Genomic DNA, 16,257 nt, shown 5'->3' on the forward strand with positions numbered 1-16,257 from the left:
ACTCACTCACTCACCCACTCACTCACCCACCCACCCACTCACTCACTCACTCACCCACTCACTCAACAACTCACCCACCCACTCCCCCACCCACTCACTCACTCACCCACTCACTCACTCACTCACCCACCCACCCACTCACCCAGTCACCCACCCACTCACCCACTCACTCACTCACCCACCCACTCACCCACTCACTCACTCACCCACTCACTCACCCACCCACCCAGTCACCCACCCACTCACCCACTCACTCACTCAACCACTCACTCACCCATCCACTCACTCACTCACTCACCCACTCACCCACCCACCCACTCACCCACCCACCCACCCACTCACCAGTCACCCACCCACTCACCCACTCACTCACCCACCCACCCACTCACCCAACCACCCACTCACTCACTCACCCACCCACCCACCCACCCACCCACCCACCCACCACCAACCCACTCACCGAACTGGAGTAGAAGTCACTCTGGCATCTTGGTCACCCACCCACCCACTCACCCACTCACTCACTCACCCACTCACTCACCCACCCACCCACTCACCCACTCACTCACTCACCCACTCACTCACTCACCTCACCCACTCACCCACCCACCCACTCACTCACTCACCCACTCACTCACTCACTCACCCACTCACTCACTCACTCACCCACTCACCCACCCACCCACTCACCCACCCACCCACTCACTCACTCACTCACCCACTCACTCACTCACCCACCCACTCCCCCACCCACTCACTCACTCACCCACTCACTCACTCACCCACCCACCCACCCACTCACCCAGTCACCCACCCACTCACCCACTCACTCACTCACCCACCCACTCACTCACTCACCCACTCACTCACCCACCCACCCAGTCACCCACCCACTCACCCACTCACTCACTCAACCACTCACTCACCCATCCACTCACTCACTCACTCACCCACTCACCCACCCACCCACTCACCCACCCACCCACTCACTCACCCACCCACCCACCCACCCACCCACCCACCCACCCACTCACCCACCCACCCCCACTCACCCACCCACTCACCCACCCACTCACCCACCCACCCACTCACCCACCCACCGAACTTGGAGTAGACTCTGGCATCTTGGTCACCCACCCCACCCACTCACCCACTCACCCACCCACCGAACTTGGAGTAGTAGCACTCTGGCATCTTGGTCACCCACCCACCCACTCACCCACCCACCCACTCACCCACCCACCCACCCACTCACCCACCCACTCACCCACCCACTCAACCACCCACCGAACTTGGAGTAGACACTCTGGCATCTTGGTCACCCACCCACTCACCCACCCACCCACTCACCCACCCACCCACTCACTCACCCACCACTCACTCACTCACTCACCCACCCACCCACTCACTCACCCACCCACCCACCCACCCACCCACTCACCAACCCACCACCCACCCACTCACCCACCCACTCACCCACCCACCCACTCACCCACCCACCCACCCACTCACCCACCCACCCACCCACTCACTCACTCACTCACCCACTCACCCACCCACTCACCCACTCACCCACCCACTCACCCACCCACTCACCCACCCACCCACCCACTCACCCACTCACCCACCCACTCACCCACCCACCCACTCACCCACCCACTCACCCACCCACCCACTCACCCACCCACCCACTCACCCACCCACCGAACTTGGAGTAGAAGTTCACTCTGGCATCTTGGTCACCCACCCCCCACTCACTCACTCACCCACTCACCCACCCACTCACCCACTCACCCACCCACTCACCCACTCACCCACCCACTCACCCACTCACCCACCCACCCACCCACTCACCCACCCACTCACCCACCCACCCCACCCACTCACCCACCCACCCACCCACTCACCCACCCACCCACCCACCCACTCACCCACCCACCCACCCACTCACCCACCCACCCACCCACTCACCCACCCACCCACTCACCCACCCACCCACCCACTCACCCACCCACTCACTCCACCCACTCACCCACCCACCCACCCACTCACCCACCCACTCACTCACTCACTCACCCACCCACTCACCCACCCACCCACTCACCCACCCACGCACTTACCCACCCACTCACCCACCCACTCACTCACCCACCCACTCACCCACTCACCCACCCATCCACTCACTCACTCACTCACCCACTCACCCACTCACTCACCCATCCACCCACTCACTCACCCACCCACCCACCCACCCACTCACCCACCCACCCACTCACCCACCCACTCACCCACCCACTCACCCACCCACCGAACTTGGAGTAGAAGTAACACTCTGGCATCTTGGTCACTCACCCACTCACCCACCCACTCACTCACTCACCCCACCCACCCACCCACTCACCCACCCACTCACCCACCCACTCACTCACCCACCCACTCACCCACTCACCCACCCACTCACCCACCCACCCACTCACCCACCCACTCACCCACCCACCGAACTTGGAGTAGAAATAACACTCTGGCATCTTGGTCATGTCGAACTCGTGCAGGAATTCGCACTGGTCTCCCTTCTTGCAGAGTCCCCGAAGCCAATGCTTGCAAACCACGGTCTTCTCTCCACTCACGTGGCGGAAGGGACACATGGGGCCTGCAGGGTCAGGGGCAGCAGAGAGAGGCAGGGCAGGGAGAGTCAGGGGCAGCAGAGAGTCAGGGCAGGGTCAGGGGCAGCAGAGAGTCAGGGCAGAGTCAGGGGCAGCAGAGAGTCAGGGCAGAGTCAGGGCAGGAGAGTCAGGGGCAGGGTCAGGGGCAGGGTCAGGGTCAGGGGCAGCGGAGAGTCAGGGCAGGATCAGGGGCAGCAGAGAGTCAGGGCAGGATCAGCAGAGAGTCAGGGCAGGAGAGTCAGGGGCAGGGTCAGGGGCAGCAGAGAGTCAGGGGCAGGGTCAGGGTCAGGGTCAGGGGCAGCAGAGAGTCAGGGGCAGGGTCAGGGGCAGCAGAGAGTCAGGGCAGAGTCAGGGGCAGCAGCGGAGAGTCAGGGCAGTGGAGAGTCTGGGACCTACCGAGTTCACCCAGAACCACACAGAGAGACCCCAGGACCTCCTCTAACTACCCACGGTGGTCACGGAGTCCTTGATCAGCAAATCGGAGAGTCTGGGACCTACCGAGTTCACCCAGAACCACACAGAGAGACCCCAGGACCTCCTCTAACTACCCACGGTGGTCACGGAGTCCTTGATCATCAGCAAAGCGGAGAGTCTGGGACCTACCGAGTTCACCCAGAACCACACAGAGACCCCAGGTCACTCTAACTACCACCGACGGTGATCACGGAGTCCTTGATTATCAGCAAAGCGGAGAGTCTGGGACCTACCGAGTTCACCCAGAACCACACAGAGACCCCAGGACCTCCTCTAACTACCCACGGTGGTCACGGAGTCCTTGATCGGCAAAGCGGAGAGTCTGGGACCTACCGAGCTCACCCAGAACGATCCCCACAGAGACCCCAGGCCCTCTAACTACTACCCACGGTGGTCATAGAGTCCTTGATCGGCAAAGCGGAGAGTCTGGGACCTACCGAGTTCACCCAGAACCACCCCCACACACAGAGAGACCCCAGGACCTCCTCTAACTACCCACGGTGGTCACGAAGTCCTTGATCAGCAAAGCGGAGAGTCTGGGACCTACCGAGTTCACCCAGAACCACACAGAGACCCCAGGCCCTCTAACTACCCACGGTGGTCATGGAGTCCTTGATCAGCAAAGCGGAGAGTCTGGGACCTACCGAGTTCACCCAGAACCACACAGAGACCCCCCAGGACCTCTAACTACCCACGGTGGTCACGGAGTCCTTGATCAGCAAAGCGGAGAGTCTGGGACCTACCGAGTTCACCCAGAACCACACAGAGAGACCCCAGGACCTCTAACTACCCACGGTGGTCACGGAGTCCTTGATCAGCAAAGCGGAGAGTCTGGGACCTACCGAGTTCACCCAGAACCACACAGAGACCCCCCAGGACCTCCTCTAACTACCCACGGTGGTCACGGAGTCCTTGATCGGCAAAGCGGAGAGTCTGGGACCTATCGACTTCACCCAGAACCACACAGAGAGACCCCAGGCCCTCCTCTAACTACCCACGGTGGTCACGAAGTCCTTGATCGGCAAAGCGGAGAGTCTGGGACCCTACCGAGTTCACCCAGAACGACCCACACAGAGACCCCAGGCCCTCCTCTAACTACCCACGGTGGTCACGGAGTCCTTGATCAGCAAAGCGGAGAGTCTGGGACCTACCGAGTTCACCCAGAACGACCCACACAGAGACCCCAGGCCCTCCTCTAACTACCCACGGTGGTCACGGAGTCCTTGATCATCGGCAAGGCGGAGAGTCTGGGACCTACCGAGTTCACCCAGAACCACACAGAGACCCCAGGACCTCCTCTAACTACCCACGGTGGTCACGGAGTCCTTGATCGGCAAAGTGGAGAGTCTGGGACCTACCGAGTTCACCCAGAACCACACAGAGACCCCAGGACCTCTAACTACCCACGGTGGTCACGGAGTCCTTGATCATCAGCAAAGCGGAGAGTCTGGGACCTACCGAGCTCACCCAGAACGACCCCCACCCACACAGAGACCCCAGGCCCTCCTCTAACTACCCACGGTGGTCACGAAGTCCTTGATCAGCAAAGCGGAGAGTCTGGGACCTACCGAGTTCACCCAGAACGACCCACACAGAGACCCCAGGACCTCCTCTAACTACCCACGGTGGTCACGGAGTCCTTGATCAGCAAAGCGGAGAGTCTGGGACCTACCGAGTTCACCCAGAACCACCCCCACACACAGCGAGACCCCAGGACCTCCTCTAACTACCCACGTTGGTCACGGCCTCAATGAAAGCCGTAAATGCCAGGTCCTGTTGGAATCCCCGACGTGTCTGACGGACGGCCGCCATTTTCAGCCCCCACCCCCCCGCGCCCCCCCAGCCCCCCAGGGGACCCCCCCCCCCGGCCCCCCGTCACGCGGTTGTCACGGCAACCGAGGGTCAAAGGGCGGGGGGAGGGGAGGGTGGAATCGGATTAATTCGACGTGAGGCCTCCATCCGCGGGATTGTGGCGATGAATTGTCAAGGCCCAGCGGGCGAATCTCGTCGGCGCCGGTGAAGGTGACAGTGGTGGTGGTGACGGTGGTGGTGGTGACGGTGGTGGTGACGGTGGTGGTGGTGACGGTGGTGGTGGTGGTGACGGTGGTGGTGGTGGTGACGGTGGTGGTGACGGTGGTGGTGGTGGTGGTGACGGTGGTGGTGGTGGTGATGGTGGTGACGGTGGTGGTGGTGGTGATGGTGGTGGTTGTTGTTGTTGTGGTTGTTGTGGTTGTTGTTGTGGTTGTTATTGTTGTGGTTGTGGTTGTTGTTGTGGTTGTTGTGGTTGTTGTTGTGGTTGTTGTTGTGGTTGTTGTTGTGGATGTTGTTGTGGTTGTTGTTGTTGTTGTTGTGGTTGTTGTTGTGGTTGTTGTAGTTGTTGTTGTGGATGTTGTTGTGGTTGTTGTTGTTGTTGTGGTTGTTGTTGTGGTTGTTGTTGTTGTGGTTGTTGTTGTGGTTGTTGTAGTTGTTGTTGTGGTTGTTATTGTTGTGGTTGTGGTTGTTGTTGTGGTTGTTGTGGTTGTTGTTGTGGTTGTTGTTGTGGTTGTTATTGTTGTGGTTGTTGTTGTGGTTGTTGTTGTGGTTGTTGTGGTTGTTGTTGTGGTTGTTGTGGTTGTTGTTGTGGTTGTTGTTGTGGTTGTTGTTGTGGATGTTGTTGTGGTTGTTGTTGTTGTTGTGGTTGTTGTTGTGGTTGTTGTTGTTGTGGTTGTTGTTGTGGTTGTTGTTGTGGTTGTTGTGGTTGTTGTTGTGGTTGTTGTGGTTGTTGTTGTGGTTGTTGTTGTGGTTGTTGTTGTGGATGTTGTTGTGGTTGTTGTTGTTGTTGTGGTTGTTGTTGTGGTTGTTGTTGTTGTGGTTGTTGTTGTTGTGGTTGTTGTAGTTGTTGTGGTTGTTGTTGTGGTTGTTGTTGTGGTTGTTGTGGTTGTTGTTGTGGTTGTAGTTGTGGTTGTAGTTGTGGTTGTTGTTGTTGTGGTTGTTGTGGTTTTGTGGTTGTTGTGGTTGTTGTGGTTGTTGTTGTTGTGGTTGTTGTTGTGGTTGTTGTGGTTGTTGTTGTGGTTGTTGTGGTTGTTGTTGTTGTTGTGGTTGTTGTTGTGATTGTGGTTGTTGTTGTGGTTGTTGTGGTTGTGGTTGTTGTTGTGGTTGTTGTGGTTGTTGTTGTTGTGGTTGTTGTTGTTGTGGTTGTTGTGGTTGTTGTTGTTGTGGTTGTTGTAGTTGTTGTGGTTGTTGTAGTTGTTGTGGTTGTGGTTGTTGTTGTGGTTGTTGTGGTTGTAGTTGTTGTTGTGGTTGTTGTTGTGGTTGTTGTGGTTGTTGTTGTGGTTGTTGTTGTTGTGGTTGTTGTTGTTGTGGTTGTTGTGGTTGTTGTGGTTGTTGTTGTTGTCGTCAACGCCCACGGACGCTCACCTTTGCCGCACTGCCCCTTGAGAAAGAAGTGGCAGACGGCCGCTCCGGATTCTACGGAGAGACACGGGGAGAGAGACACGGGGTGAGAGACACAGAGACACGGGGAGAGAGACACAGAGAGAGAGAGAGACACGGAGAGAGACACGGGGAGAGAGACACGGGGTGAGAGACACAGAGACACGGGGAGAGAGACACAGAGAGAGAGAGAGACACGGAGAGAGACACGGGGAGAGAGACACGGGGTGAGAGACACAGAGACACGGGGAGAGAGACACAGAGAGAGAGAGAGACACGGAGAGAGACACGGGGAGAGAGACACGGGGTGAGAGACACAGAGACACGGGGAGAGAGACACAGAGACACGGGGGGAGAGAGACGCAGAGAGAGAGACACGGAGAGAGAGACACAGAGACACGGGGAGAGAGACACAGAGAGAGAGACACGGGGAGAGAGACACGGGGAGAGAGAGACACGGGGAGAGAGAGACACGGGGAGAGAGAGACACGGGGAGAGAGAGACACGGGGGGAGAGAGACACGGGGAGAGAGACACGGGGAGAGAGAGACACGGGGGGAGAGAGACACGGGGGGAGAGAGACACGGGGAGAGAGAGACACGGGGAGAGAGACACGGGGAGAGAGACACGGGGAGAGAGAGAGACACGGGGAGAGAGAGACACGGGGAGAGAGAGACACGGGGAGAGAGACACGGGGAGAGAGACACGGGGAGAGAGAGACACGGGGAGAGAGACACGGGGAGAGAGACACGGGGAGAGAGAGACACGGGGAGAGAGACACGGGGAGAGAGACACGGGGAGAGAGACACGGGGAGAGAGACACAGAGACACGGGGAGAGAGACACGGGGAGAGAGACACAGAGACACGGGGAGAGAGACACGGGGAGAGAGACACAGAGACACGGGGAGAGAGACACGGGGAGAGAGACACAGAGACACGGGGAGAGAGACACGGGGAGAGAGACACAGAGACACGGGGAGAGAGAGACACGGGGAGAGAGAGACACGGGGAGAGAGACACAGAGACACGGGGAGAGAGACACAGAGAGAGAGACACGGAGAGAGACACGGGGAGAGAGACACGGGGAGAGAGACACGGGGAGAGAGACACAGAGACACGGGGAGAGACACACAGAGACACGGGGGGAGAGAGACGCAGAGAGAGAGACACGGAGAGAGAGACACAGAGACACGGGGAGAGAGACACAGAGAGAGAGAGAGACACGGAGAGAGACACAGAGAGAGAGAGAGACACGGAGAGAGACACGGGGAGAGAGACACGGGGAGAGAGACACAGGGAGAGAGAGACACGGGGAGAGAGACACGGGGAGAGAGACACGGGGAGAAAGACACAGAGACACGGGGAGAGAGAGACACGGGGAGAGAGGGACAGGGGGAGAGAGAGACACGGGGAGAGAGAGACAAGGGGAGAGAGGGACAGGGGGAGAGAGAGACACGGGGAGAGAGAGACACGGGGAGAGAGACACGGGGAGAGAGAGACACGGGGAGAGAGAGACACGGGGAGAGAGAGACACGGGGAGAGAGACACGGGGAGAGAGAGACACGGGGAGAGAGAGACACGGGGAGAGAGAGACACGGGGAGAGAGAGACACGGGGGGAGAGAGACACGGGGAGAGAGACACAGAGACACGGGGAGAGAGAGACACGGGGAGAGAGAGACACGGGGAGAGAGAGACACGGGGAGAGAGACACAGAGACACGGGGAGAGACACGGGGAGAGAGACACGGGGAGAGAGAGACACGGGGAGAGAGAGACACGGGGAGAGAGAGACACGGGGAGAGAGAGACACGGGGAGAGAGAGACACGGGGAGAGAGACACAGAGACACGGGGAGAGAGAGACACGGGGAGAGAGAGACACGGGGAGAGAGAGACACGGGGAGAGAGACACAGAGACACGGGGAGAGACACGGGGAGAGAGACACGGGGAGAGAGACACGGGGAGAGAGACACGGGGAGAGAGACACGGGGAGAGAGACACGGGGAGAGAGACACGGGGAGAGAGACACGGGGAGAGAGAGACACGGGGAGAGAGAGACACGGGGAGAGAGAGACACGGGGAGAGAGACACGGGGAGAGAGAGACACGGGGAGAGAGAGACACGGGGAGAGAGAGACACGGGGAGAGAGAGACACGGGGAGAGAGACACGGGGAGAGAGACACGGGGAGAGAGACACAGAGACACGGGGAGAGAGACACGGGGAGAGAGACACGGGGAGAGAGAGACACGGGGAGAGAGACACGGGGAGAGAGAGACACGGGGAGAGAGAGACATGGGGAGAGAGACAGAGAGAGAGAGACACGGGGAGAGAGAGACACGGGGAGAGAGAGACACGGGGAGAGAGAGACACGGGGAGAGAGAGACACGGGGAGAGAGACACGGGGAGAGAGACACGGGGAGAGAGACACGGGGAGAGAGAGACACGGGGAGAGAGAGACACGGGGAGAGAGACACGGGGAGAGAGAGACACGGGGAGAGAGAGACACGGGGAGAGAGACACGGGGAGAGAGAGACAGGGGAGAGAGAGACACGGGGAGAGAGACACGAGGAGGGAGAGAGAGACACAGGGAGAGAGAGACACGGGGAGAGAGACACGGGGAGAGAGACACGGGGATAGAGAGACACGGGGAGAGAGACACGGGGATAGAGAGACACGGGGAGAGAGACACGGGGAGAGAGACACGGGGAGAGAGAGAGACACGGGGAGAGAGACACGGGGAGAGAGACACGGGGAGAGAGACACGGGGAGAGAGAGACACGGGGAGAGAGACACGAGGAGGGAGAGAGAGACACGGGGAGAGAGAGACACGGGGAGAGAGAGACACGGGGAGAGAGAGACACGGGGAGAGAGACACGAGGAGGGAGAGAGAGACACGGGGAGAGAGAGACACGGGGAGGGAGAGACACGGGGAGAGAGACACGGGGAGGGAGAGACACGGGGAGAGAGACACGGGGAGAGAGAGACACGGGGAGAGAGAGACACGGGGAGAGAGAGACACGGGGAGAGAGAGACATGGGGAGAGAGATACTGTGCCACGGGGAGAGAGACACGGGAGAGAGAGACACGGGGAGAGAGAGACACGGGGAGAGAGAAAGGGGAGGAGAGAGAACCGAGGAGGGAGAGAGAGACACGGGGAGAGAGACACGGGAGAGAGAGAGACATTGGGAGAGAGGACACGGGGAGAGAGAGAGACACGGGGAGAGAGAGACATGGGGAGAGAGACACGGGGAGAGAGACAGAGAGAGAGAGACACGGGGAGAGAGAGACATGGGGAGAGAGACACGGGGAGAGAGACAGAGAGAGAGAGACACGGGGAGAGAGAGACACGGGGAGAGAGACACGGGGAGAGAGAGACATGGGGAGAGAGACACGGGGAGAGAGACAGAGAGAGAGAGACACGGGGAGAGAGAGACACGGGGAGAGAGCCACGGGGAGAGAGAGACACGGGGAGAGAGAGACACGGGGAGAGAGAGACACGGGGAGAGAGACACGGGGAGAGAGAGACACGGGGAGAGAGACACGGGGAGAGAGACACGGGGAGAGAGACACAGAGACACGGGGAGAGAGACACGGGGAGAGAGACACAGAGACACGGGGAGAGAGACACGGGGAGACAGACACGGGGAGAGAGACACGGGGAGAGAGACACGGGGAGAGAGAGACACGGGGAGAGAGAGACACGGGGAGAGAGAGACCCGGGGAGAGAGAGACACGGGGAGAGAGAGACACGGGGAGAGAGACACGGGGAGAGAGAGACACGGGGAGAGAGAGACGGGGAGAGAGACACGGGGAGAGAGACACGGGGAGAGAGACACGGGGAGAGAGAGACACGGGGAGAGAGAGACACGGGGAGAGAGAGACACGGGGAGAGAGAGACACGGGGAGAGAGAGACACGGGGAGAGAGAGACACGGGGAGAGAGAGACACGGGGAGAGAGAGACACGGGGAGAGAGACACGGGGATAGAGAGACACGGGGATAGAGAGACACGGGGATAGAGAGACACGGGGAGAGAGACACGGGGAGAGAGAGACACGGGGAGAGAGACACGGGGAGAGAGACACGGGGAGAGAGACACGGGGAGAGAGACACGGGGAGAGAGACACGGGGAGAGAGACACGGGGAGAGAGAGACACGGGGAGAGAGACACGGGGAGAGAGACACGGGGAGAGAGACACGGGGAGAGAGACACGGGGAGAGAGACACGGGGAGAGAGACACGGGGAGAGAGAGACACGGGGAGAGAGAGACACGGGGAGAGAGAGACACGGGGAGAGAGAGACACGGGGAGAGAGAGACACGGGGAGAGAGAGACACGGGGAGAGAGACACGAGGAGGGAGAGAGAGACACGGGGAGAGAGAGACACGGGGAGAGAGACACGGGGAGAGAGACACGGGGATAGAGAGACACGGGGAGAGAGACACGGGGAGAGAGAGACACGGGGAGAGAGACACGGGGAGAGAGAGACACGGGGAGAGAGACACGGGGAGAGAGACACGGGGAGAGAGACACGGGGAGAGAGAGACACGGGGAGAGAGAGACACGGGGAGAGAGACACGGGGAGAGAGAGACACGGGGAGAGAGACACGGGGAGAGAGACACGGGGAGAGAGACACGGGGAGAGAGACACGGGGAGAGAGACACGGGGAGAGAGAGACACGGGGAGAGAGAGACACGGGGAGAGAGAGACACGGGGAGAGAGAGACACGGGGAGAGAGAGACACGGGGAGAGAGAGACACGGGGAGAGAGACACGAGGAGGGAGAGAGAGACACGGGGAGAGAGAGACACGGGGAGAGAGACACGGGGAGAGAGACACGGGGATAGAGAGACACGGGGAGAGAGACACGGGGAGAGAGACACGGGGAGAGAGACACGGGGAGAGAGAGACACGGGGAGAGAGACACGGGGAGAGAGACACGGGGAGAGAGACACGGGGAGAGAGACACGGGGAGAGAGAGACACGGGGAGAGAGAGACACGGGGAGAGAGAGACACGGGGAGAGAGAGACACGGGGAGAGAGACACGGGGAGAGAGACACGGGGAGAGAGAGACACGGGGAGAGAGAGACACGGGGAGAGAGAGACACGGGGAGAGAGAGACACGGGGAGAGAGAGACACGGGGAGAGAGAGACACGGGGAGAGAGACACAGAGACACGGGGAGAGAGAGACACGGGGAGAGAGAGACACGGGGAGAGAGAGACACGGGGAGAGAGACACAGAGACACGGGGAGAGACACGGGGAGAGAGACACGGGGAGAGAGACACGGGGAGAGAGACACGGGGAGAGAGACACGGGGAGAGAGACACGGGGAGAGAGACACGGGGAGAGAGAGACACGGGGAGAGAGAGACACGGGGAGAGAGACACGGGGAGAGAGAGACACGGGGAGAGAGAGACACGGGGAGAGAGAGACACGGGGAGAGAGAGACACGGGGAGAGAAACACAGAGACACGGGGAGAGAGAGACACGGAGAGAGAGACACGGGGAGAGAGACACGGGGAGAGAGACACGGGGAGAGAGAGACACGGGGAGAGAGAGACACGGGGAGAGAGACACGGGGAGAGAGAGACACGGGGAGAGAGAGACACGGGGAGAGAGAGACACGGGGAGAGAGACACAGAGACACGGGGAGAGAGAGACAGGGGAGAAAGAGACACGGAGAGAGAGACACGGGGAGAGAGACACGGGGAGAGAGACACGGGAAGAGACACGGGGAGAGAGACACGGGGAGAGAGAGACACGGGGAGAGAGAGACACGGGGAGAGAGAGACACGGGGAGAGAGAGACACGGGGAGAGAGAGACACGGGGAGAGAGAGACACGGGGAGAGAGGGACACGGGGAGAGAGGGACACGGGGAGAGAGAGACACGGGGAGAGAGACACAGAGACACGGGGAGAGAGACACGGGGAGAGAGACACGGGGAGATAGACACGGGGAGAGAGGGACAGGGGGGGAGAGAGACACGGGGATAGAGACACAGAGACACGGGGAGAGAGACACGGGGAGAGAGACACGGGGAGAGAGAGACACGGGGAGAGAGAGACATGGGGAGAGAGACACGGGGAGAGAGAGACACGGGGAGAGAGAGACACGGGGGGAGAGAGACACGGGGAGAGGGAGACACGGGGAGAGAGAGACACGGGGAGAGAGAGACACGGGGAGAGAGACACAGAGACACGGGGAGAGAGACACGGGGAGAGAGACACGGGGAGATAGACACGGGGAGAGAGGGACAGGGGGGGAGAGAGACACGGGGATAGAGACACAGAGACACGGGGAGAGAGACACGGGGAGAGAGACACGGGGAGAGAGAGACATGGGGAGAGAGACACGGGGAGAGAGAGACACGGGGAGAGAGAGACACGGGGAGAGAGAGACACGGGGAGAGAGAGACACGGGGGGAGAGAGACACGGGGAGAGGGAGACACGGGGAGAGAGAGACACGGGGAGAGAGAGACACGGGGAGAGAGACGTGGGGAGAGAGACGTGGGGAGAGAGACACGGGGAGGGAGACACGGGGAGAGAGACATGGGGAGAGAGGGACAGGGGGAGAGAGAGACACGGGGAGAGAGAGACACGGGGAGAGAGACACGGGGAGAGAGAGACACGGGGAGAGAGAGACACGGGGAGAGAGACACGGGGAGAGAGACACAGAGACACGGGGAGAGAGACACGGGGAGAGAGATACATGGGGAGAGAGAGACACGGGGAGAGAGAGACACGGGGAGAGAGAGACACGGGGAGAGAGAGACGGGGAGAGAGAGACGGGGAGAGAGAGACACGGGGAGAGAGAGACACGGGGAGAGAGAGACACGGGGAGAGAGAGACACGGGGAGAGACACGGGGAGAGACACGGGGAGAGAGACACGGGGAGAGAGACACGAGGAGGGAGACACGGTGTGAGTGGTGAGTGAGTGGTAAATGGTGAGTCAGTGAGTGGTGAGTGAGTGGTGAGTAGTGAGTGAGTCGTGAGTAAGTAGTAATTGGTGAGTAATTGGTGATCAATTGGTGAGTGAGTGGTGAGTAATTGGTAATTGATGAGTGGTGAGTAATTGATGAGTGGTGAGTGAGTGAGTAATTGGTGAGTGGTGAGTGAGTAGTGATTGGTGAGTGGTGAGTGAGTGGCGAGTAGTAATTGATGAGTGGTGAGTGAGTGAGTAATTGGTGAGTAATTGGTGAGTAATTGGTGAGTAAGTGGTGAGTGAGTGGTGAGTGAGTGGTGAGTAGTAATTGGTGAGTGGTGAGTGAGTGAGTAATTGGTGAGTAATTGGTGAGTAAGTGGTGAGTGAGTGGTGAGTGAGTGGTGAGTAGTAATTGGTGAGTGGTGAGTGAGTGAGTAATTGGTGAGTAATTGGTGAGTAAGTGGTGAGTGAGTGGTGAGTGAGTGGTGAGTAGTAATTGGTGAGTGGTGAGTGAGTGAGTGGCGAGTAGTAATTGATGAGTGGTGAGTGAGTGAGTAGTAATTGGTGAGTGAGTGGTGAGTAGTAATTGGTGAGTAGTAATTGGTGAGTGGTGAGTAGCAATTGGTGAGTGGTGAGTGAGTGGTGAGTAGTGAGTGGTGAGTGAGTGGTGAGTAGTAATTGGTGAGTGAGTGGTGAGTAGTAATTGGTGAGTGAGTGGTGAGTAGTAATTGGTGAGTGAGTGGTGAGTAGTAATTGGTGAGTGAGTGGTGAGTAGTAATTGGTGAGTAGTAATTGGTGAGTGAGTGGTGAGTAGTAATTGGTGAGTAGTAATTGGTGAGTGGTGAGTGAGTGGTGAGTAATTGGTGAGTAAGTGGTGAGTGAGTGGTGAGTAGTAATTGGTGAGTGAGTGGTGAGTGAGTGGTGAGTAGTAATTGATGAGTGGTGGGTAATTGGTGAGTAAGTGGTGAGTGGTGAGTAGTAATTGGTGAGTGAGTAGTAATTGGTGAGTGGTGCGTGAGTGGTGAGTAAGTGAGTGGTGAGTAATTGGTGAGCAATTGATGAGTGGTGAGTAGTAATTGGTGAGTGGTGAGTAATTGATGAGTGGTGAGTAAGTGGTGAGTGAGTGGTGAGTGAGTGGTGAGTAATTGATGAGTGGTGGGTAATTGGTGAGTGAGTGGTGAGTGGTGAGTAGTAATTGGTGAGTGGTGAGTAATTGATGAGTGGTGAGTAAGTGGTGAGTGAGTGGTGAGTGAGTGGTGAGTAATTGATGAGTGGTGGGTAATTGGTGAGTAAGTGGTGAGTGGTGAGTAGTAATTGGTGAGTGAGTAGTAATTGGTGAGTGGTGCGTGAGTGGTGAGTAAGTGAGTGGTGAGTAATTGGTGAGTAATTGATGAGTGGTGAGTAGTAATTGGTGAGTGGTGAGTAATTGATGAGTGGTGAGTAAGTGGTGAGTGAGTGGTGAGTGAGTGGTGAGTAATTGATGAGTGGTGAGTAAGTGGTGAGTGAGTGGTGAGTGAGTGGTGAGTAATTGATGAGTGGTGAGTGGTGAGTAGTAAGTGGTGAGTAATTGGTGAGTGGTGAGTGAGTGGTGAGTAATTGGTGAGTGGTGAGTAGTAATTGGTGAGTGGTGAGTGAGTGGTGAGTAGTAATTGGTGAGTAGTGAGTAGTAATTGGTGAGTGGTGAGTAGTAATTGGTGAGTGGTGAGTAGTAATTGGTGAGTGGTGAGTAGTAATTGGTGAGTGGTGAATAAGTGGTGAGTAGTAATTGGTGAGTGGTGAGTAGTAATTGGTGAGTAGTAATTGGTGGGTGAGTGGTGAGTAGTGAGTAGTAATTGGTGAGTAGTAATTGGTGAGTAGTGAGTAATTGGTGAGTGGTAAGTGAGTGGTGAGTAGTAATTGGTGAGTAGTGAGTGGTGAGTAGTAATTGGTGAGTGAGTGGTAATTGGTGAGTAGTAATTGGTGAGTGGTAAGTGAGTGGTGAGTAGTAATTGGTGAGTAGTAATTGGTGAGTGAGTGGTAATTGGTGAGTAGTAATTGGTGAGTGGTAAGTGAGTGGTGAGTAGTGAGTGGTGAGTAGTGAGTGGTGAGTAGTAATTGGTGAGTAGTAAGTGGTGAGTGAGTGGTGAGTGAGTGGTGAGTAGTAATTGGTGAATAGTAATTGGTGAGTGGGGAGTAGTAATTGGTGAGTAGTAATTGGTGAGTGGTGAGTAGTAATTGGTGAGTAGTGAGTGGTGAGTAGTAATTGGTGAGTGGTGGTGAGTAGTAATTGGTGAGTGAGTGGTGAGTGGTGAGTAGTGAGTAATTGGTGAGTATTAATTGGTGAGTGGTGAGTGAGTGGTGAGTAGTAATTGGTGAGTATTAATTGGTGAGTGGTGAGCGCTCCTCACTATCCATGCCGGGGAATGGAAGCGGCTGTGCCCCCAGCTGTTGCTCGACCGCCAACTCGATGTCGAATCGAATGTGGTCGATCGGAGCCACCAACTCCTGCATGTTGACGACGATCTTGACGAGGTAGACGATGAATCACAACAACAACGACGTCGTCTCGGCCGCAGCAGCTGTTGTTTTTGTGGTGAGGTTTTTTTTATTTTAAAACGAAAAATGTTTAAAACGCAAAAGCCTCCACTAGGCCGCAAAACGCTGAGCTGCTGTGTGGGTGGGTGGGTGAGTGGGTCGGCGGTTTAGTGTCGCGGCTCCCCATTGGTCGTCAACCCACCAACCGGGAGGGGGGAGGTGACGTCGCGGTCGAAGCAACCTCGGAGCTGATTGGTCGGGGCGATTT

General features: G+C 57.8%; 1 protein-coding gene across 1 annotated transcript in view; it reads right to left on the reverse strand.

Annotated features, from left to right (window-relative positions):
* The window catches only part of LOC142922773 (cleavage and polyadenylation specificity factor subunit 4-like), a 32,076-nt gene extending 15,874 nt beyond the window's left edge, over positions 1–16,202 (reverse strand). The window contains exons 1-3 of the mRNA XM_076063632.1: positions 15,863–16,202; positions 6,534–6,584; positions 2,498–2,650 (exon numbers count right to left, since the gene is read on the reverse strand). Of these exons, the coding sequence (XP_075919747.1) occupies positions 2,498–2,650; positions 6,534–6,584; positions 15,863–15,965 (307 nt within the window). The 5' untranslated portion in view covers positions 15,966–16,202. The remainder of the gene's footprint in view (positions 1–2,497; positions 2,651–6,533; positions 6,585–15,862) is intronic.
* Positions 16,203–16,257: the final 55 nt, after the last annotated feature.

Source organism: Petromyzon marinus, unplaced genomic scaffold (genome assembly GCF_048934315.1).
Source record: "Petromyzon marinus isolate PM22_M1 ecotype Great Lakes invasive population unplaced genomic scaffold, UKy_Petmar_22M1.pri1.0 PM_Scaffold_168, whole genome shotgun sequence".
NCBI classification, from domain to species: Eukaryota; Metazoa; Chordata; class Hyperoartia; order Petromyzontiformes; family Petromyzontidae; genus Petromyzon; species Petromyzon marinus.